We start from the raw sequence: 24,167 nt of genomic DNA on the forward strand, positions 1-24,167 counted from the left end.
CATTATTAAGATGGATGATGAGACATATCTTTGCAAGTCTCCTCTAAATAATGTTTTGAATAATTGCACCTTTTAACTATAAGAGGCTGAAAGGAAGAGCAAATAGTGGTCTTGGCAGAGAGCAGAAAGCATCCTCAGAGACAGAGAGGAGTTTTAAGAAAATTGTTTGAGACCACATCGTTTAAAGAAGTCAGCACAATTCCAAGATTAGATAAAGAGAGGTCACCATTACCACTGCCGGCTGTAGGGAGAAAATGGGGTGGGGGGAGCCATTCTCAGAACCTAGCAAGTAAGAAGATGGGACTTTCTAGGAAATTGGCCATTTACTTGGAAGCATTTGATATAAATTTGATAAGGACCTTACCAAAATGCCCAAGTCCCTAGGGTCAAACACCCAGTACCACAAAGAAGGAGGAGATGGTCATTTATTTGGGGGCTCACCCATCCCTCTAGCCTCATCATCAGAGAGCTGGGGAACAAACACCTTTTTCTCTGTCTCCCTGCCTCGCCTCCCAACTCTCAGATCTTCTACCTCTGTCTTAGGGCAAGGAATCCATCTATGTGGTCCCTGGAAGTCAATTCCCAGGACACAAATCAGGATGGGGGGAAAAAGGGTGTAAATGAATCTGGAAGAGAGAAGGTCACCTAGCATGCCCCTCTGTGGCAGAAATGAAAGGGACGAGGCCAGTGAAGCAATCGTACATGGCCATCTGAACATCAGCAGGGCAGACTTTCAGACAGGTCCAGTTGCAGGCTAAGAAATCTAACCATCCTTAGTCAGCAAGGAGAGAGAAGTACAAGCCAAGTTCACTGAAGATCATCCTGGTTCTACTATCACTGTGAAGAGGCAGCCCTAAGTGCTTAGGAAATATACTTCACCTATTCCAAGCTTCAGGCTGATGTTCATCTTGTTGCTACAAGGGGATCTAACTGAATGCAAAGGTTGCTAATGGGGACTAAAGGAAACAGAAGTGAGCAAGCAAGAGGCTCAACGTTGTAGAGAAAGGAGTTCTACCCTGGGTTTGGGGGAAACACGTAGATAATAGAACATTACAAAAGTTAAGTTGCTGAACTTCTCGGGGTTTCTATTTTAATTTCATCTACTTGTTTTCTTTTATTATTTAAATTGTTTTCATACAATGTATTTTGATCATGCCTTCCAGCTCCTCCATCCCACCTCCCTACCCTTCTAACTTCCTGTTATCAAGCAACTGGAATCTCTGCCTGCCCCTTCCTGAGCTTCCTCCATCTCTCGGTCACATCCTCCTGACCACTAGCCCTAACCTGGCCTTTCAACCTTACATCCTCCCCTGTCCTTGACCTTCCCAAGCTTCGGATGCTGTCCTCTAAGGGATGGGTCTTCAAGGGAGGAGGAAAGTGACAGTCTGTTAAATTTCCTTGGAGGCAATTTTAAAACCTGAAGTTTATCTGAAGGTTCTCATTTAGGAGCACCCTATGGGTATCTACAAGAAAAATAATCATGGTATTGAAATAGCCACATCTAGAAAGGTGCATTACCTGGGCTAGAGAGACAGCTCAGCCATTAAAGACTAGGCTCACAACCAAAAATATTTTTTTTTAAAAAGGGGGGAGGGTGCATTAAGATGTCACAAATACAGATTACTTCACCTCTCTGAGTTGCTTCCCTCTGAAAATACAGATGTTATTGCATTTCCAGCTTAGAAGTAAGAGATGATGTATGTGAACATCATGACATGTGGAAGGTGCTGAGTATGGACAGTACTTTATACATTTGTCTGGATTCGGCCATGAGCCAATTATGTGACATTTGCAACTCGTCTGAATTGGTTTCCTCATCTTAAATAAAAGATCCATGTAGTGTGTCAAAAAAAAAAAAAAAAAGAAAGAAAGAAAAGCAGTAGTTTCCTATGAGAATTGTTAGAGGAATCCTGGCCTAACCAGCTAAAGACGGAAGAAGCAGGAACACAGAGAAGATACTAAGATGGATAGCCTTTCTGTCCATGAGCCAGACTAACTTCCCAAAGCCACAAACTGTGCATTTGTTTATGGTAATAACTGCTAAAATATTGGTATTTGCTCACTGAGAAAAACAAAACAAAACAAAGGTCCAGTTTCCCCACAGTAGATCCATTGTCCTTCTGTCTGCTTTTGGAAAGAGAAAGAAGGGTTAGTCGGATGCCATGGTTTGGATGTGAAGTGTCCCCTGTGAGCTCTTGCGTGTGTTTGCGGGGTCTCTGGCTGGTGGTAACTATTTTAGAAAGTTATAAAACCCTGAAGAAGGGGAGCTTCCCCGGAAGAAACAAGCTACTAGGAACAGGCTTTGAGATTTTGTGCTCTGGCCCCCCATTTTCTGACTGCCTCTCTTTCCTGGCTACACATACAGCAGGAACATCTGCCTCTTCCCACTGCCACCAGGCCAGGAGGGACTGTATCCCTCCGACTGTGAGGCAAAAGCATTAAGTTGCTTCTCGCCAGGCACTTGATCTCAGCAACGAGAAAAGGAACCAACACAGCCAACTCTACACTGAAAGCCAAAGGAGATCCCACAGGTCACATCTCCAGGCATCCCTGTCAGCTAATCTTTAATATATTAACAACTTAAAAGCAATGGTTGAGACGGTGGGAGAGGTGGATTTTAGAGCGGTGTCTTCTGTTCTTGACAGGGATGTCACAGTTCAGCAGCCTTCTGCCTCTCTCAACTCTCCCTTTCCCATTTCAATTTAAAGTATCTGTCTTCTAGTCAACCTGTTGAAAGTTATAGTGAGGGAGAGAGCTAATGACTGCAGATGACTTTAAATTGAAACCCTGAGCATGTAGGAAGCCACCTTGCCAGATAAGTACGTCCTTTGTAATAGTCTAAGTAATTAGGTTTAATATTTAAGCCAAGCATAAGGTCAGGTGGAACCTAGCCAGGTAGCACTTTCTGGGCTCCTAAAGAAGCACACAGCTGTGGCCAAGCCAAGCATGGTGGTAGGAGAGGCCTATAATCCTAGGAATCAGGAATTGAGTCAGGGGCATCATGCATTTGAAGCCAGTCTAGGCTACACAGGAAGAAGCCATCTACAAATTTAAAAATAAAATAATAAGCACAAAGCAACAACAAATAGATGCTAAAATTGAAAATAAAAACTACGTGCATAGAAAAAACAGCTTAGTAAACAGCAGAGCACTTTCCAGAAGACGCTGCAGTTGTCTTATCTAGGAGTCACCCTCACACCTCCAAATACAGACAAGCGTGGGTCCAAAACTTCTTACAATTCCGGGGCTGAGAACCTCATTGCTTCCAAGTGAAACCGATGACTTTTAATGGTGGGGAGCGAAACCCCTGATTCTGAACCTTCACCTGGGTATGAACTAACTGAATAAGCTTTCACACTACGGTGCTGTTGTTTCTCTCCCTTCTTTGCAATTCTGCCTCCAGGTTTCCAAGAGAAAGCATGAAGAAAGGTTATACAAACCATATAGCACTTATATGTGAACAATAGCACTTAAAACACTTCTAGGCAAACAATAGCAGCTATTTCCTTCAGTACTCTGGGGGAAAGCCTTCAGCCGGGTTTTTTTTCCCCTCACCCAACCGACTGCAGAAAGACAGGGCTGCTCCTCTGCTGCTTTCTGGTTAGTGTAGTTTGGATTCTAATACAAGGAACAGCAATCCAGCAAGTGTGGTCTTCACCTCGCTAATGAGCAAAGGAACAGATCTTGTGGAATAAGGGTCTCCTCTTTTGCATTCCAGAGAGGCTCAGGCATAAATTACACCCAAGACCACATACTGTTAGTAGTTCCTGCTTTTCTCCTAAATTCCTCCAACTAATGAATATTTATGAAATGTCATTTACTGTGCAACTAGCAGGTCTGAACAGTGCTCAAACTGATTAGAGCTGTTGTGAGAGACAGCCTTCCTCCCATTTTCTTTTTTCAGATTTCCATGCACTGAAGCCTGGGTGGCATCTCCTCCCTCATCTACTTTCTGTACAGACAGCCCTGGCTTCCAGGTTCTGCAGAGTCCAGCTTGAAGAAAGCAAAACGAGGAGGTGGGGAACGAGTGCCACCTAGTGGCTAAAGTGAGGTGTTACAAAACATCAGAAAAAAAATGGCTTTGCCTGGCAGAAATGCGTGATCCGCATGGACTATTGGCAGGATGGGTCAGACTGTTAGGGTCCTAAGGACACTTCTTCCCCGTGTGAGCAGTGTGAGTGAGTGGGATTTGAGGGATATACTAGACAAGGAAACAATGTTTTGGAGGAGCCTTGGAGCCCTTAACAGAAATGTCTCCCTGCAACATCTAAACATAGAGCTATTATTGGTCAAGGAGGCCGGGGCAGTCCGGAGTATCATCGCTACTACTCCTACCTCTGTCCTTCCAGACAATTGGAATTCAGGCCTAGAGCTGCGGAGTGTACTGTTTCCTCCAAAGGGATGTTGCATTCCTGAGGGCTTAACCACACAGTACCTCAGAGTGTGGTCTGGTTTGCATATAAGATACAAATCCACCTGTGAGACGTACCTTGATATTTAGTTACAATATAGTGAGGTGGGCCCCAAACGCACTATGACTAGTATCCTTATCAGAAGACAATATCCATGTGAAATAGATACCTACAGAAAGCCTGGGCTGTGAGGGGATGAGATTGGGTTCCAGCAGCTGCCAGCCAAGTCCACTTGCCAGCTGGTCACCCTTGCACAGCTGTGACAAGACACCTAAGGCCATCATCTTGTCACAGGGAAAACTTTACTTGCAATTTGGGGTTTTTTCTTTTCAGTCCATCATGGGGTATCCCTGTTGTTTTGGGGTCTATGGTAAGGTGGCACATTAAGATGGGGAATGTGTCTGTTTGCTTCATGCTGAGATACAAGCAGGATAAAGAGAGTGAGATCTCACCATTCCCTTTAAGAACCGTGTCCTCAGTGAACAGACCTCCCACTGGGCCCTACCTCTGGAATCTTTTTACTGTGTCTCAGTAGTTGTGAAAGACCCACAACATGAGGACTCTCCCACGTTCTGACTCAGGAGAGGCGACACCCCAAAATCACCCACAAGAAACGGTCTTGCTGCAACTGCAAGAGGATTTTTATTCGAGAGCGTTCTCGGGCCCATGGTCATACACCACGCAGGGGTAGAGGACTATGGCGCCCCGAGTAGCTGTATAAGGGGTATTTAAAGGAAGAAACCATAACTCAAGGAAGTGGGGAGGGCGTTGTTGGAAAAATACCAAAGATACCAGTTAAGAGTCACAAGGAAGTGTAAAGTCACAGGAGTCACAGAGAATACCTGGTAATTGTTTTGGTTAACTCTCAGTTTCTAAGAGCCCCTAACTATAGCACATTTGCATGGCAGTTTCCGGCGTTGGTCAGGGTGACTTTCTTTGAATGAACACTCTTTGAACCCAGGAAGCAGGTAGGTGGAGGAAGGAATGTCGCTATCAAGGTATGATTAGCATACCTTGGAGCAATGAGTCACAAAGGTCACATTCCCAAGCCTCATCCTAAAGGCCTCGAATTTTGTTACTTCTTCATTCCCCCCTTCTTCTAGTTAACAGTTCTAATCTTAGAACTAGACACTATCTTCTCCCTGACATAGTTGATCCTTTAGGGCATGGTACTGTTATCTCAAAACTAAAAGCCACACTGCATTAATTCTTGTTTTAATAAAGGTGACTTGCCTATTTAACACACATGGACCTATAATTAAAAGCAGAAGCAAAATCAAAAGGGGTCTCATAAAGGTAGATAGTAGGGTGGTCAAGAGTACAAGATAAGGGCCTTTTCACCCGAGTCTCAAGGTTTTCTGCGTGGAGATGTCTAGCAGGTCTTCTGGAGCAGGCCTTCTGGAGCTGCTTTTTTGCTCGCTGTCTCACTCACTGGAGCACCTTGAGCCTAGAGAACAAAGGCTGGGAAAGCAGCATGTCAGCACTATGTACAGAGGCTATTTTTACCAGTGGAGGGGGCCCCCTGTACAGTAATTCATAAGGGGGTCAGTCTAAACTGTCCAGGGGTGTTTCTAACCCTGAAGAGCAAAGGGTAGGAGAGCTATCTAATCATTAGCACCAGTCTCCACTGTCAATTTGGTAAGGGTCTCTTAATGGTTCTATTTATTCTCTTTACCTGTCCTGAGCTTTGGGGCCTGTATGCACAATGTAACTTTTAACTAATCTCTAATATCTTGGCCAGTCCCTGATTTACCTGGGCAACAAAGGCAGGTCCATTACCTTGGGAAGATTTCTTTTAGGATCTTCAGTCCTGGTAGGAAAAGCTTCTATCCATCTTGAAACGGTGTCTATAAACACTAACAAGTACTTGTTGCAATATCTAGCTGGCTTAATTTCTGTAAATTCTACCTCGTCATAGCACAGGCCTTGCAGCTTTTGGCTATTTCTTCTGCCAAGTCAGAGAGTCCTGTAACATAGTAGTCAAAGGACCTAACCACACCTTTGAATTTCTTGGTCCCCAGGTGGATCAAATACTGTCCAAACTTGATAGTGCTCAGGGGTGTATCTAAAGCTGGTCTCTCTGATGTCATAATAATCTTTAGGCTCCTTGACTGCCAGGATTATTGCTCTTTGGGCCACCTGTTTGGTGGTTAGATCTGCCATCTGATTTTTTTTTTAGCCATAGCATCTTAGGTTTTTTTCTGCAGATGTCAACAGCCCTCTTTGTCTGTATATTGCTCCGTACAGTGGCAAAAGCATACCTGCTGTCATTGTTGACTTTCCTTTTGCCATTTATGGACCTTGTCTCAAAGTCACAAGTTCAGCTTTCTGGGCCGACGTCCCTTCAGGGAGGCTGCTGGCCTAGATCACTTGCTTTTTGTCCACCACCATACTGCTGTCCCCGCCTTCTGCTTACCTTTAACCTTGAGGCTGCTGTCATCAGTGTACCAGCTCGAACCCTCAGGCCAAGGCTGATCTGATCCTTTAGATCATTTCAGCGCAGTGGTGAGTAGGTGCAGTCTCACACAGTGGGACAGCAGGTGGAATGAAACGAAGGTCACTCGTTCAGTCAACAAAAAGTTCTGATGTGTCACAGGAGCGTTGGTAGTCATCCATCAGTCAGGGGGCTTTCAGATAATGCTTTCAAGAGCGTAGGATGCCATTACAGCTAGTTGCTGTCCCAGAGTGAGCTTATCAGCATCCTTGACAAGCAGATTATGGCAGTAATAGCTTACAGGCAAGAAAACCACCCGCTGGCAACAGGGTGTAACTTCTTGGTTAGGTAAGCCACTGGCCTTTTTCAAAGTCCCAAAGTCTGAGCAAGAACTCCTCTGGCGACCCCTGATCTCTCTTCCACATAAAGAGTGAAAGGCTTGGTTGGGTCAGGCAAAGGCTGGCCATCAAGAGGGCCTTTTTAATTTTTTAAAGGCTTTCTGGCAATTCGGGATCCACAAAACACCTCTCCTTTCTTGGTTAGGAGGTACAACAAGGCAGCTAAGGTCGCCAACCCAGGTGTCTAGAGTCTGTAGAAGCCAGCAGTACCCAAGAATTTTCTTACTTGCCTTGGTGTAGTTAGCCACTACTTCCCATCTTGAAGGGTGTCTCTCAAATAAGTAACTTCAGTTTGACACAGCTGAGCCTTTTTAGCTGAGGCTCGGTCTTCAGTTGCCCAGGTTTCCTGTCTAGATCCTGTCGTTTTCTTTCTCTCCTATCACTGTGGCCAAGATTCTAGTCAAATTTCTCTCTTGTCTACGATCCCTCCTGTTTTTTCTTTCTTCTGCCTCCCGCCTCTCTCTCTCTCACACACACACTTTCTCTGCCTCTTTCACTAGATCGCCTAACTGTCTCCCTCTTTTCTCTGAAGCTTCTTTCTGATATCGGGGGCCAACTGCCTTATGAAGGCCAGCCAGGCCACTGAGGCCTTCTGGGCTTCCGAGGTAAGATTAAAGGGAGTGAACTGCCTGAAGGCTTCCATAAGTCTTTCAAGGAACATTGAGGGAGGTTCGATCGGCCCCTGCATTACCTCTTACCTTAGCCAAATTAGTGGGCCCATCTTGAGGCACCTTGGAGACCAGAGCCTGGCGTTAGATTTTCAAGCTCTCCTTACCTTCAGCCATGTCGCAGTCGCAACTGGGGCGAGTCAAAAGGAATCCCATGTCGATCTCATTTTGTAGCTGTGTAGACCGCCATTGGCTTCCATGCCATTTTTCTAGCCTCTAACAGAATTCTCTCTCGCTCTTCGGTTGTTAAGAGCATCTGCAACAGCTGTTGACAATCATCTCAAGTAGGCTGATAAGAAAACATAAGGAACTCTACCAACCCTGTGAGGCTTTGGGGATCCTGAGAAAGGGGGTGGTTAGTTTTTCAGTTATAAATACCAACAGAGGAAAATGACCAGTACTGAAGGGTTTAAAGTTTGGGCGGGTCCACCAGAGTCCGCCCGGACTCTGTGCTCTGCAGTTCCATGTACCCGCAGTGGTCCGCCTCTCGACACCCCGAGGGGTTTAGGGTTCCCTCGGCAGCTGGGGTTGAGGCTGTGGATAAGGGGAAGGTTGTGGACTAGGCCACTCAGGAGGCTTCATAGATTTTGGAGGAGCCGAATTGGCTGGTGGCTGCGATTTGGGAGAAACCTTTAATTTCTCTTGTAACATAAGAGTACAACCACAATTTTGAGAAGCAAAACCCAATTTTAACAGTGAAAACAATCTAGTTTTTTCTTTAAAAATGAACTCTAAAAACATTACTTGCTATAAATTTTGGCTGCCTGTTCCTGCACACAAACACAAGAAGGTGTAGCCGCCAATACTTCAAAAAGACACTACCCTAAATCTTATCTTTTATAAATCGGATTTCTAGGATAAGAATTACATAGAATATTACTCAATTTAGGCGTATCTTTAGAGACCTGTTCCCATGGATTGTCTCATGCTGCATGTTGTAGTTCTAAATTACTCTAACCCAGAGTTACCAGTTTTAAGTCAACTTTTTGTTACCAATGTTATAAATTTTTAATCATAACTAATAACTTATGAGCCACTAATCTTTAACCAAGACATATAAAAACATATTTATACTTTTGAAACTATTTAGAAATAAAAATGAAATGGCCGCATACATTTGTTCATTTAAACCAAACAAAATTCTTAATTTTTCTAGCTGTAATTTCAAGAGAGGAGCACCTTGTCACCTGATGAATCCAATAATCACAAGCACAGAGATTTTTGTAGGAAAAACAGCCATTTGTTCCCTTACCATAGAACTTAAGAACTTGAGAAGCTGGTGGTCCCTATAAGAGCAGCGTTTATAATCAGCTCCTAGCAGGGCTTCTCTAGCCACACTAGATTCCTAACTACAGGTGCAGGGCCCCAAAGACCAATTAATACTGTTTATTTTATTTTATTTTATTTTTTACCAAATTATCTCCAGATAGTCGGAGAGTACTGCTTTTTTTCAAAACCCATTCTCTCACATCTCAGGTGTAAACTATCTCTAGTCAGGGTATAAAGCACCTATGAGAATTACCTTTGTTTTTCTAGATTTTCACATAGCTCTAAACACATACACAAAAACACATAAAACAGAAACCAACAGATCCAGACACATTCGACCCTTTTTTTGTCCTCCACAAGCAGGCAAAAGAATAAGACGATTTTGGAGGGGGAAGCTTCCGCTTCAACAGAACTCGGTCCCTCTGACCGATCCGGAGACGGCCAGGCGTCCCTGGCTCTCCTTACCTCCCAGGGTGTCCCCCGGGGCCACAGCCTGTGGTCCTCCTAGCACGTCTGCCGACCACAGTCCTCCGGTCCTTACGGCCCAAAAGGACAGCTGCAAATACCGACCGCGCGCATTTCAGACCCCATCACCCCATCATCTACAAACACCAGCATCCGTTTCTACCTAGAAGAGCAAAACCAGAGAAGCACACTTGTTCCTCACTCTGCCAGGTGTAAAACCAAGGCACGAGGTGGGACTCGAACCCACGATCTCGCAACCCGAAAACCAAGACACAAATTCAATAAACTAAGATGGATCCGAACTCAGATTTCGCCATGCTTCAGAAACATAGGACAAGACACAAACAACCCAACACAACAAGCACATGTTCCAATGTTCGTTTCAGAAAACAGACACTCAAAACAGAGACACCGGCCGGCACACACACAAGAGGGGATCCCCATACCTCCAAGTCGGTTCTTGGGTGTGAGGGGTGGTCGCGTTTCCCGGCCAATGCACCAAATGAAAGACCCACAACGTGAGGACTCTCCCACGTTCTGACTCAGGAGAGGCGACACCCCAAAATCACCCACAAGAAACGGTCTTGCTGCAACTGCAAGAGGATTTTTATTCGAGAGCGTTCTCGGGCCCATGGTCATACACCACGCAGGGGTAGAGGACTATGGCGCCCCGAGTAGCTGTATAAGGGGGTATTTAAAGGAAGAAACCACAACTCAAGGAAGTGGGGAGGGCGTTGTTGGAAAAATACCAAAGATACCAGTTAAGAGTCACAAGGAAGTGTAAAGTCACAGGAGTCACAGAGAATACCTGGTAATTGTTTTGGTTAACTCTCAGTTTCTAAGAGCCCCTAACTATAGCACATTTGCATGGCAGTTTCCGGCGTTGGTCAGGGTGACTTTCTTTGAATGAACACTCTTTGAACCCAGGAAGCAGGTAGGTGGAGGAAGGAATGTCGCTATCAAGGTATGATTAGCATACCTTGGAGCAATGAGTCACAAAGGTCACATTCCCAAGCCTCATCCTAAAGGCCTAGAATTTTGTTACTTCTTCAGTTGGGCCTCTGAAGAAGAGAAGAATGGCCCTGCAGGTTTCAGAGGGAGCAAGCCAGCTTCTTTAATTGGGACTCCAGTTCCAGCACTGAAAGTCAACTCACCCTAAGGCACCTGGATGACATCCAAGTTCCCACGTCTATAGCTGTGACACTTGTCTACCTTGTGTCTAGCAGGATTGAACATATCTTGCAAAAGGAGGAGGAGGAGAGGAAGGAGAAGAAGAGGAAGAAGAAGAAGAAGAAGAAGAAGAAGAAGAAGAAGAAGAAGAAGAAGAAGAAGAAGAAGAAGGAGGAGGAGGAGGAGGAGGAGGAGGAGGAGGAGGAGGAGGAGAAGAAGAAGAAGAAGAAGAAGAAGAAGAAGAAGAAGAAGAAGAAGAAGAAGAAGAAGAAGAAGAAGAAGAAGAAGAAGAAGAAGAAAAAGAAGAAGAAGAAGAAGAAGAAGAAGAATTGCCTGTTTATTACCAAAAAAAAAAAAAGAACACTTCACTCCTTTGATGTTATCTTTCATTTTATATCATCTCTTTCAATTTGCTACAATGCTCTAATGTTTTAATTCATTTAGGAGTCCATAATCTCTCTGAACAGGGATGGCCTCCGGATGTCATCAGTGCTTTGCACATTGAAACATGATCAATTGATCAATGTATCCGTAAGAAATAACTGAATAAGCACTGCCTGTTCTTCAATGCCTGGGGCATGGTGGGGCTTCATTTCAGTCCACCTGATGTCACTGTTGTCCCCTCACTTCCCTGCTCTAGATATGCAGTCTTCTTTAGGTGCCCACTCCCTGCCTGCTCCCCTTGCTCCAGTGTCTTTGCACATGTGTTTCTTCTGTTTGCAGTGCCTACCTATTCCAACAACATCTACTTAACCTCTTCTACTCCTTATTTCCTCTGTAGCATCACTTTCCAAATAAAAGTTCCCTTTAGAATGGACTCTTTGGGTACCAGGTATTTCTGATCTATAATTCATGGCAGAGAGGCTCCTTTGTGTCTCAGGATGTGATCATTTTCTAGCTATCCACCCTACATGCCTGCTTTAGGCAACTGTTGCATTTGTCTCACCCATTAGCTGTTCGGGAAATACTTGCATCCATAGAAACACACATATATTCAACTAGTCATCAGTTTTCTGATAGTCTATTAAAATATTCAGGCAAGTCTACCGTAGGCAGAAATGATCACTTCTACCAATTCTGTGCCAGGCATTGAGCCTGCTCTCCATGCCCTCCCTTAGTTAATCTGGGGAAGAGTCTATGAGTCAGCAACCATCATCTCACTTTCCAAACGAATGATGAATCAAATGCTTAATTCTGCTAGAGGTCAGAGAATTGTTAAGTAGCAAGAACTTTAATTTAAAACTATACACGTCTGAACTTATATTTAAAAACTTTCCCAGAATGACAGAAGAAAGCCAAGCATATGATTTCTGATTTTCTTGAATATATGCTGGGGAGCCTGCCTGAGCAGTTCTCTCTGGAAAGTAGCTGTGGGGGGTGGGGTGCCATCAGAGGGCAAGGAGGTGCAAAACGTGGTTTTGCAAAAGTAAAAGTTGTTTAGTATTAATAATATTTACTCTCATTGGTTCTTGGTCCTTCTGGGGCCAGAAGCCATGGCTTCAGACAGATTAACACCTGTTGCTTAACATGGGGAGGTAGGTATTGTTCCCATCTCTGACCAGGCAGCCAGGAGCCCCTCACTGACCAGGCTGGTTAACTCTTTGTGAACCAGAGAGGAAGGAAAGGAAAAGAATTAAATCCTTTATATGGGCAAACATGCATACATAGATACACATACATTTACACACATACATACCTTAGCCAGGCCCAGCCACCTGTCTCACTCAGCCCCACAAATGTTCATGCATAGTTACATAAAGGCACATATACCCACACACATACATATAAACAAACAGACATGCATACATTTGGATGCATGGATGGAGCAGAGAAGAGCCCCCCAAGCCACCAACCCATCATCTTTATTTCTTTTCCCTAGCCTTTTTATATACAAAAAGTTCTTAGAAAATTACCTCATAGATAAAACGTTACACAACAATGGGAGTTAGAAAAGCATACTGATATTAAATTCAGAGCAGTATTTCATTCTGTAAGCTCATTATAAGTTCAAAGCCACAGTTTCATATGGCTGTGTCTTATCATAGTGCACACCTGTGGCTTCATCATTGTTCATTATGTGGCACACAGCCAGCCTGTAGGATGTGTTGAATGAGTTTAAGCTTGACATTCAAATAAAATAAAAGCATAAGTCATAAATAAATAAATAAATAAATAAAGGTAGAGAGATGTCTTAGTAGTTAGCACTGGCTGCTTTTCCAGATGACCCAGGTTCCTTTCCCAGAACCCACATTGCAATAGAAAGAAAGAAAGAAAGAAAGAAAGAAAGAAAGAAAGAAAGAAAGAAAGAAAGAAAGAAAGAAAGAAAGAAAGAAAGAAAGAAAGGAAGGAAGGAAGAAAGGAAGGAAGGAAGGAAGGAAGAAAGAGAGAGAGAGAGGAAGAGAGAGAAAGAACAAAAGAACAAAAGAGAGAGAGAGAGAGAAAGGAAGGAAGGAAGGAACGAAGGAAGGAAGGAAGGAACAAAGGAAGGAAGGAAGGAAGGGAAGGGGGAGGAAGAGAAAGAGAGAGACAAAAACAGGAAGGAGGAAAGGGAGAAAAGAATTTGTAATTAAAAAAATAAAAAGGAAAGCAGACAGACACATACAGTGAGTGCCCATGGTGTGTGTGCTACAACTATTTTAGATGTGTTTTAAGTACTTTCCCTCTGGAAGGTATCCTCTATACCCATGCATCTCCAACAAAGCTCTAGCTTCATTCTTTCTTCCTTTCTTTCTTTCTTTCTTTGCTGATGAGAACCTGACACTCAGATGAGAGTCTGAGCTCAGTGCCTACGCTACAACTTAAGCTGCAGTTCCTCACACAACACTGTGGCTCACAGCAACCAATATAGTGATCTGTTAAGTGTGGCTCCAGGTAGCATCAGAAGAAGCACTTCCGGGAGAGGCGCAGGACTTCCTGCAAAGTTTCTAGGAATCTGATAGCATACGTCATCTTGCTCGGATGCCGGTTTTCCTGACTGATGTGCAGAATGGCGTGGAAGACAAAGCCTCATTGCTTCCAATTCTTTGTCAGTTGTGTATGCACGTGATCGTCTCACGGCTCTTAATCTGAAAATCCTTGAGGAGACATGAAACTAAGGAGAAATGCCTTGTTAAAACAGACGTGCCATGGGGTTTCCGGTTCCTTCCAAGTCAATCAATCAAGCCTCTTAATTTACTACAGTCCACACACTCCGAAGTGATACACAGAACAAGGAACAAATGGTGCTTTTCGTGAAAATGACTAGGAATGACGAAGAATGGCTGGAGAAGATGGAAGGGATGGCCGGAATCCCGTTACAGTGCCAAACTACAGAGTTTATGAAATGTGGAGCAATGGGGACCCAACCTCACATTGACTGACTACCCCAGCTTTCACCACAGTGTTGAGTTCTCTACAACGCAGGGACCAAAAGGAACCCTTCTGTACATTGGGAGCACTTAAATGAAGTGGCACCATCTCCCCAACAGTGTCTGTCTAATCATTAAATCAGCTAATTCTTGTGACTGCATTTCTCCTCATAAGACATTTCTCTGTACAGAAACCTCCTAATCTTCCCATCACAATAATTGCACAGGCAGTAGGTATGTTCATGTGTCTGAGTGGTCAGGTGGATACATGCCTGTGTATGGCTGGAGGCCAGAAGTCAACCTGGGGCGTCATTCCTCGGGCAGCATCCACCTTAGTTTTCTGACACAGCATCCATTACTAGCCTGGAACTCACCTAGGAGGTTAGGCTGGCTGGTGAGCAGACCTCAGGAATCCTCTTGTCTCTGCCTTCCTGGCTCTGGGATTACAGACACCGTGTCTGCCTCCTGGTAACACACAGATTACAGTTGACTAATGGCTCCTTTGCTGCAGCAAAACATCAAAGAACTATGCAAGGGAAAGGCTGTAAGGAACCTGTGGGTGTCTGATGACCATTGCTGAGGTCCATGAGCCTGAAATGAGAAGTCCTCCGAGGCTGAACTGAAGAGCCGAAGCTAATGATCGGAAGTCCTTAGAGCAGTGGACCGCAGCAGAATGCAGCCAACGTCCGAGAAGTCAACCTGGCCTTCCGTCCATTCCTCCTCTTTTCTGTCTTTTTTTTTTTCTTTTTCCCAACTTATTCTAGTTCACACCGAGGCTTTGATGAAACACAATCATTGTTAACAAAATGAAACTGTCTTGACTCCTTAGGTCTGTCTTGCTTGGCAGGGGTCCTGAACTCCTTACATGAGTGTGATCAAGAGACACACCCAAAGAGTGATAAAGAGCCAGTCGTTTGCCACTGTTAGCAACTGGAAGTCCCTACCCCTATTGTGTTGTCTTAGTTAGTTTTCTATTGAGGTAGCAAAACACCATGCCCAAGGCAACTTATAAAAGAACACGACTGAACTGGACTTACAGTATCAGAAGGCTAGAGTTCATGATGGTGAGAGCCAAGATAGCAAGCACCAGGACCAGCTGAGAACTGGAGTCTGGATCCACGCGCAGGAGACAGATTGCACACTGCAAATGGCAGGACACTTTTGAAACCTCAAGTCTGCTTCCAGTGACACCTCTCCCAACAAGGCCACTCCTCCTAATCAAACAGTTCCACTGAACTGGGGACGAAGAATTCAAGCGTATACGTCTGTGGGAGGCCAGGCCAAGTATTCACACATATGGACCTTTTTTTTTTTTTTTTTCAGTTTTCACTAATATTTATTTCAGTAATATGGTAGGTTTTCAAAAACATAAATGTACTGATTTCTTTACACTTGAGACATGTATAAAGAGATAGCATTCAAGATCCAGACATGATTTAAATTATATCAGAAGTATTTGGGCAGTAGCATAGGGTTCAAAAGTTAAGGATATATATATATGTTATTTGTTCTTTTTTTTTTCACTTAAAAAATTAAGCTTTATTCCTGGAATTATCTTTATGTATAAAGTATTCCCATTTCTTCCAATTTATAATAAATATCACTTGATAATGAATGCTACAGGGAAGGGATCTTACTCCTGTGAGAGAAATGATTTTCTGTGTGTGGAGAAAGAAGAACAAAGACATATGGACCTTTTGAGAGCCATTCTTATTCAGACTACCAGACTTGTCCAGGTCTCTCAGGGAAGACCAAATCTGATCTGCCTCGTATCTCATCATGTCTCTCCCATCAGCTTCCTGGTCCTGAGCAGACAATGTGATTGTCCATCATCTTTGGCTGAGTGGAAGGATACAGGTGGTACTCAGTAAAGCTTACGTCTTCCTCTGCCTTGCCTACATTTGAAGATTCTCCTCTCCAGGGCCTGGAACTGAAAACAGCTTTTGCCCTAGATTCTACTTCCTTACCATTGGAAGGCCTTCTCACCCTGCACCCCTCAATGCTCAACACACTTGTGCTCCCCACCCCTGCTGGGTACAGAAGAAGGTTTAGGTAGGAGGGAGGGCCCATGTGGCCATGTGTTCTGAAAGGCTACCAGCTCTAGCTGTAGCTCATCCAGCCCTCAGCTTTTTGTCCCCCACTTCTTAACTTTACCTCTGTGTCTTGGCCACCAGATCTATAACCTTTCCTAAGATCCCTCAGGTCTTCATACCTGTCTTTGATGTGACATAGGAACAGAGAGCAGAGCAAGTAGGGTGGCCATAGGTCTGCTTCCTTGACTGGGGTCTCGAGAAACTTAGTCTGTAATTCTCTGGTAGAGGTATGTCCACTGATATGGGTTCATCTCCTTTGGGCCCAGCCTTCTTACTGGAAATTTCTGGACAAAGATTTGTGCTGTCCCTGCTACTGATGTTGAAGTCAGAGATCATTCTTGCCAACCTGTGACCTACACCAGAAAATGCACCAAGTTATCCACTAAACTTAGCATCTGTGCTGGTGACTTAGCATCTGTTATACCTCCTTTCTAACAAACGTTTGATAAATGTACATGTATGATAACATGCCCAGGGCTCCCAGATACTCTCAATTTTAGATGTTCCCTATAGTAGCAGAGTACATAAAAATAAAATTGATTAATAAAAACAGCAGTGAACATATTGGCCAACCTCCTCCCTAATCCACATGAACCTACACCAGGTACTATTAACCCAATTTTCTTTTCATAGGATAAAACTAACATCAAGTCCTTTCAGGGCTTACCTATCCACACCCCATCACTCCCAACACATCTAGAAAAACCTTGGCACTCTAGAAGGGGCATTAAGCAGAGTGCAGAGGAGAGTAGCGTTTAGAGATCAGCAATGATTACAACATCATAATTTAAGGTGATCTCTACCCATCCCCTTCTTGAAATGGTCCCACTATGTAACACACAATGAGTTAGAACTCCTAATCCTCCTGCCTCAATCCCCCACGTTCGAAGATTACATTGAGTTTTGACAGTCCTTTAACGTTACAAGTTCAAAATCTTCTTACACAAATTATACCCTTTTAATTTTTCCGAGCAACTAGAAAACAGGCAAATAAGAGCAAATGCATCTCCAGCAAAATATCACAGCTTAGGTTGGGTAAAAGGTATTTTGTTTTAATTTTTTAAAGCCAATTCGAGCACTCAAGAGACAGCTCAGCCCTTAGTGTATGCTCTGCTCTTTCAGAGGACCTGAGTTTGGTTCCCAGCACCCACATCAGCTGGCTCACCATTATCTGCAACTCCAGATCCAGAGGACCCAACCCCCTCCGTAGACATCTTCACTCACATACACATACCTACACATAGACATACACATAATTAAAACGTTTTTAAATTCTTTAGAATTAACTAATGCCTAGCTAATTTTCTATTACTATGATGGATACTGTGGCAAAGGCAACCTCTAGGAGGAGGGATGTATGTGGGGCTTTCATTTTCAGAGGAATAAGAGTCCACCAGCATCACAGTGGAGTGGCAGGGCAGCAAGCAGGTGTAGCTCTAGACACTGGGGCTGGAAGTTGGAAGCTGAGCAACAGACAGGAAGCAGAGAGCAAAGTGGGATGATACAAGTCTTCGAAACCTAAAACCTCACTGGAGGAAGTTCCTCCAGCAAGGCCACAGCCACTAAACCTCCCTAAACAATGCTAGCCCCTAGGGACCAAGTATCCAAAGGCCAAACCATAAGGGGTGGGGCAGAGAGCACCACACCCTTATTCAAACCACCACAATTATTATCTTCTTGCAAAAAAAAATTTAAATGGCCAAACCTAATGGTAGAATGTCCAGTGGTTCATTTGCAGCAATTTCACTTGGTAACCTCCCAGATGATCTTCTTCCAAACTAAAGAACATAAGACTTGAAATGCCCTTGGTTTTTTTTGGAAGTGAGTGGGTGTTTGCCTCCCTTATTTTGATTTAGCCCCCTGAAGTTCTCCCAAGTCCCTTTCAAACTGGATTGTTCTTGGACCACATGTTTTTTTTATACATTTTTGAGAATTGGAGTTGCTACTCCAAAGGAAAGAAAGATTAATTTTGGCTGAAAGAACAAACCTAGTGGAAGCAAGGGAGGAGGGTGTGACTAATGTAAGCTGCACACACAGACATTACTGGGATACTCTACAGAAGATCTCTCTAAGTGCTCTGTGGGACAGCCAGCCCGCCCCAGGCACCAGACAGACCACAGTCAGTGAGATAAATCACAGAGCAATAGAGGCCATGTTCTAGGAAACTCTGATTATTTTTTTTAAGTGTTCTGAATTAATAAGGTTCTCTTTTAATTTCTCAAGAGTACATTGATGTCTGTATACCTGAGTAAGAAGTTCTGTTTTCTTAAGAAAAAGGTCCAGGAGGATGCCAGTCTGGCTTCCCCCGGGGAGAATTATGGGTAATACACCTCATATCAGTGTTTGGACTATCATTTTATCTGACAGTTACACCAGGTCTGGAAAGGAAGCAGCAGTCTGGTGCTAGCTTCACCCCATTTAACATATGTCTGTTTTGTATGTAATGTCTGTCGAGCTACGTGAACTATCTAGATAGGTTTCTAATTCCCTCAAGGCTCAAATTTCTTGGGAAAGGGAGATGAAAGAGTAATAATTTCCAGTAGAGATAGAAATTATAAGGGAAAAATAAATAAATAAATAAATAAATAAATAAATAAATAAATAAATAAAAAGAAATTATAAGGGAAACCGCATTAGAGAGGACAGCCCAGTTACAGCTATCCCTCGCCTGGGTAGCCCCAGTTTGTCCTCTGGTCCCCTCCAGCCTCTATTTCCTGCCTTGCTGTTCTAGCTGAGTTTCACCTTCCCTCCCTGCTGCCCACCTGTGCCACCCTCGTGCTCTCGCGTGCTGGCCAGGCCAACGGTAGCACGGTTTGCCCTGCCGTCTCCTCCCTCCGCTGCCTTTGCCAGCCCTACCGCCTCGCCATGGGAAATGAGGCCAGCTACCAAACTGAGCTGTGCAACCACTTCGACCAGGAAGAGATCAGAAGGCTGGGTAAAAGCTTCAGGAAGCTGGACTTGGACAAATCGGGCTCCCTGAGCATAGAAGAGTTCATGAGGCTGCCTGAGCTGCAGCAGAATCCGCTGGTGGGCCGAGTGATCGACATCTTCGACACAGACGGCAACGGGGAAGTGGACTTCCACGAGTTCATCGTGGGCACCTCCCAGTTCAGCGTCAAGGGTGATGAAGAGCAGAAGCTAAGGTTCGCCTTCAGAATCTACGACATGGATAATGATGGTTTCATCTCCAATGGGGAGCTCTTCCAGGTGCTTAAGATGATGGTGGGAAACAACCTCAAGGACTGGCAGCTGCAGCAGCTGGTGGACAAGAGCATCTTGGTCCTGGATAAGGATGGCGATGGCCGGATATCCTTTGAAGAGTTCAGTGATGTGGTCAAAACCATGGAGATCCACAAGAAATTGGTCGTGTTTGTGTGAGTTTTGTGTTTGTTTGCGTGTTGTTTTGTTTTGCTTAAGGGCTCCCCTCAACATATTTAGTTTCCTTCTCTCTTTCAAGCTCTATATCCAGCTGGCTAGCCCACTAACCCGGAAGTGTTTCTCTCTGCCGCTATCACCCAGGAAGCTAATTCAACTCTCAATGACTACACAGACAAAGAGGGGAGCAGGGAGGGAAACCAGAAATTGAAATGATTCTTATAAATGCTTTTTTCTTTGTTTTAGAGAACACGGTCAAGAAGACTTAAACGCTTAAAACTAAGAAAATGTACATCTTTGCCTTTCTTTCTCAAGGTTGTGTATGTGGGAGAAGACAACATTTCTCATGTGGAGTATTAGGAACTCCTTCCCTGTGGCATTCAGACTTTTAACAGATTGTTAACTTCATGTTGTAACAACTAGCAAAAATATATTTATCTTTGCTTAGTGTCCTTTAATCTCTCTTGGGGCACACATATCTCCATAGCAGGATGCACCCAGAAATCCCTGAGTATGTTTGAGGGATAGAAGTCTGAACGGGAGATTCTGTCTCAGTGCTTCAGTTCACCAGAAAGTAGCCTCAGTGTTCATGTGAAAACAGCTAAATCTGGACCACCTGGCCGGCCCACCAGGCGTGGTACAACAGCTTTGCAGCATTTGAGGTTCAGAAAAGCAGGATTTGGGCCAGATGGGGCAACATCCTCCCCAGAAAGAGTCCTCTCATCCCATACCCAGTTGGAGAGAATGGGAGAGTCCATTTTCCCACCGGGTGGAGTGAGAAGATACAGGCTGATGTACCCTTTCCCAGGATGTGGAAGTGCCATTGTTCTGGGCGATGAGAAACACAGATTCCAAGCAAAATGAAACTTAGTGACATCAATGTGGTTTGCTTTTGAGAATCAGATCTGGTCCCTAGCCGAGAAGCCAAGAGCTGTCTTATCCCAGGAAGGTTCTCCTACTGTAACATCCAACTCAGAGTTCCTCATGTCTGAATCATTAAACTAATACCCTTGGATGTGCTTGAACTTCTTGATTCTAGACAAGAAATGTTACACAACTCTCTCGTCAAGTCACTTAGTTCTTGTCGGTGGCCTGAGATCAGCAGTGTTGGATAGCACAGCACAGAAAGGAATAAGCTCTGTTCTGTTTTGGAGTCAGTTTATCCCTATAAGTGTGTCTAGCTCTCTGAAGCCCCTTAGACTATTGCCAATTCGTAGAGTATAAGATGTCCTTGGAACACCTGACGTCCATGTGCTAGCATCTACCATTTCACAGACTGTTCCCTGTAATAAGCTTCCTGAGGCTCCAAATACTGACACAATGAAATAAACAATTACTGCACTTACTCAGTCAAAGAACACCACTTAACTACTCCTAGTCTATTGTCAGATTTTAAAGAAGCTGCCAACTAGTCTTGGGGAGTGGGAATCCACAGATTTCATTACTGGCAAGGTGCCCATTAATCCCAAGGCCAAAACTTTAAATATTATACTTTACTTCAGACCCACAAGGAATAGGAACCCCTGACTCTATACTTCCTTTTCCATTTGAAAGTATCTATTTGGGTTGTACAAATAATGCCATCCCTGTAACAGTGGAGTCAAACACATTTCCCAATAGTTAAGACAGTTTGAGAGCCAAATAGCCCAGGGTATGGATTCAGGTAGAACAGTATAGCCACACCACTTATGAGTTAGGTGAATATGAGCACCTCGGCCTGCGTGTCTTTCCATCTAAGTTTATTCTGAGGACCCAAAGAGAAGAAATGTGTAAAGCATACAGACTTCCCTGCCTCTCTCTTTCCCTGTATCTGTGAGACCAGTGTGGAAAGGACCCTGGGGTCCTTGGATCCTCACTTCCTGATATCCAGCTACCACTGTTCTGAAATTAAATGGACATCTATGGAATCCTGACCAAGAAAGGGAATGAATGATAGGAGCAGACCCCAAGTCCCTCCTCGCCACGCATGCGCAGAGCACACCGCACACTTCTCAACCTGAGACATAAAGAACACTTGAAAGAGAGCCTCTCATCCTTGCCTGACATATCTGTCTCTGAGAGGAAATTTTAGTGAGAAAGGTGAACACCATCCAAACAGATCTCCTGAGGACAGCCATTATTAGACAGCCATTAGCCACAGGACAGCTCTGGACATGCACACCTTCCAGTAGAAAAAAAATTGAAATTATGACCAAGGATTTGAAGTATACTTAGTTAGCTGTTCATATTTAATAAGGAGACTCTTTTGGAGTAGCTGGATAAGTTACCTGATCAACCATATCGTAGCTACATAAAACTTTGGACTGAGTAGTTGTTTCTGGTTTGACAACAAAAATGATCTGGCTAGATATTTGGGGAAATGGATTATATTGATTTTGAAGTTAGAATGCTTTTTTTTTTCTAGCTAACTTTCAATTTCTCACCAACCAATAGTTCTATACAACTTCTTAGAGTGACAGTAAGAATTGGTGTGAGCGGGGCAATCAGCTCCTAACTTTTGTCATACTTGTCATTTGATCAACACTGAGGGGGTGCCCTCATCTCAGCTTTACAAATGACAGAGACAATCTTGTCCATGGACATGAACCTGGTAAGAAGAACGGAAAGATTGAAGGCCACAAAGACTGAGTTTGCTTTCTATTATATTAAATTCATCTCATTTTTATAGTTCCTATATTCATGTGTCTCAAATTATTCAGAATAACCTTATTAATGTAATCTGCCCTCAATCCAGTTTTCATAAGAGGAGAAACCAAGAACTAACAAACTAACTGTCAATGAGCAAGAGGCCCAGACCACTTCAGTATCATGTATTGCAAAGAAATAGATGTATTTAAAAAGTGTGTGCGTGCATACATGAAGTGTGTGTATGCATGTATGTATGTGGTGTGTGTATGCATTTCTGTGAGTATGCATGTATGTGTGTGGTGTGTGTATGGATGCATGTGTATGCATGAGCAAGTGTACAAGTGTATACTCGAGAGCAAGAGGTCTGCCCTGAGTGTTGTTCTGTGGAAACTACCTACCTTGTATTTGAAGAGAAAGCATCTCACCAGGATCTGGGGTCACTATTGAGATTAGGCTGGCTGTTTGATGAGCTCCAGAGACTCTCCTGTCCCCATCTTCTCCACTCTGGGATTACAAGTGTTGCCCCGCCACACCCAGTTCTTTTACATTAGTTCCAAGAATTGAACTCAGGTCAATTACCAGGGTATCACTCTAGCCCCTTGACATAATATTAAACTACCATCCATTTCATCTTAGCTCGAAGAACAAGTGACCATATTTAAATTAAACTGATAACAGCAATATGCTCCAAAGGTATACACATTAGTAACAACATATTGCTATGATCCTGTGTTAATGGATTGTGTCTGCTCCCTACCATATGTTACAGTTTCCATGCCACTAGATAGCTCTTTTCCAAACAGAGGAAAAATAGTTGCCTCAGCAAGTTGGTTTGTATTCCAAGTCAATCGTGCTTTAGAAGTGGCATCAAGAAGTAGAAATGTGGCTGCTAGTCTGAGAATTAGATATTGGATATTTGGGAGTGGGGTGAGAGGGTGAGATGCTACAGGACCTAGCTGCCACTCATGCTAGGCTGTATACCCAAAATCTGGGATCCTTTTCAGGATTACCTATACCAATGACTATGACTTATAAACTATGTCGCAAAACCTTTAAATTATTTGTAGTGAAAACTAGCAGTGCATATGCATAGCAGTAAAGCTGTGTAGATGCGAGGACGTTCTCTGATGAGCTTAATCTAATACATACAGATGCATTTATGTTGCTTATAATGGCAGCTTTAGAATATGGTTTTGCAATGGAGATTTTGCTGAAAGGACCCTGATATAGCTGTCTCTTGCGAGGCTATGCCGGGGCCTAGCAAACACAGAAGTGGATGATCACAGTCAGCTATTGGATGGATCACAGGGCCCCCAATGGAGGAGCTGGAGAAAGTACCCAAGGAGCTAAAGGGGTCTGCAACCCTATAGGTAGAACAACAATACGAACTAACCAGTACCCCCACCCCCAGAGCTCATGTTTCTAGCTGCATATGTATCAGAAGATGGCCTAGTCAGCCATCATTGGAAAGAGAGGCCCATCAGTCTTGCAAACTTTATATGTCTCAGTACAGGGGAACACCAGGGCCAAGAAGTGGGAGGGGGGTAGACTTTTGGGATAGCATTGGAAATGTAAATGAAGAAAATACCTAATTAAAAATAATGCATAAGCACTATATATATATATATATATGGTTTTGCAAGCTTTTTTTAAACCCAACCATTTTCCTGGCATGGTAGTATATGCCTTTAATCCCAACATGTGAAGAGGCGTGCACACACACATGCATGCACACATGCGCACACACACACACATACACACATACATACACACACGGATTTTAAATAAAATTGAAAATTTAGCTAAAAGGGATGCAGGTTTTTCTAAGATGTAACTGACCCTTTAGGGTATAAGCTTCTGAAGTATTGGGACGAAACTGAAGGTCCTGAAGAAAACATATCTCTGTTC

At 43.7% G+C, this 24,167-nt stretch overlaps 2 protein-coding genes across 3 annotated transcripts in view; both read left to right on the forward strand.

Moving 5' to 3' along the window:
• Grin3a (glutamate ionotropic receptor NMDA type subunit 3A) overlaps positions 1–24,167 on the forward strand; it is a 182,290-nt gene that overhangs the window by 142,011 nt on the left and 16,112 nt on the right. The window lies entirely within an intron of this gene.
• On the forward strand, positions 19,053–22,244 carry Ppp3r2 (protein phosphatase 3 regulatory subunit B, beta). The gene is made up of 2 exons (XM_021160785.2): positions 19,053–19,630; positions 19,878–22,244. The coding sequence occupies exons 1-2, from the start codon at positions 19,122–19,124 to the stop codon at positions 19,906–19,908; spliced, it is 540 nt and encodes a 179-aa protein (XP_021016444.1). The 5' UTR covers positions 19,053–19,121; the 3' UTR covers positions 19,909–22,244.

The sequence above is a fragment of the Mus caroli genome, unplaced genomic scaffold (assembly GCF_978045245.1).
Source record: "Mus caroli unplaced genomic scaffold, Mus_caroli_1 scaffold_6, whole genome shotgun sequence".
Taxonomy (NCBI): domain Eukaryota; kingdom Metazoa; phylum Chordata; class Mammalia; order Rodentia; family Muridae; genus Mus; species Mus caroli.

Coding starts and splice junctions, on each gene's coding strand:
- Ppp3r2 (XM_021160785.2), top strand. CDS start 19,122: ATGGGAAATGAGGCCAGCTACCAAACTGAGCTGTGCAACCACTTCGAC. Junction 19,631..19,877: donor AAGAAATTGGTCGTGTTTGT/GTGAGTTTTGTG, acceptor TCTTTGTTTTAG/AGAACACGGTCAAGAAGACT.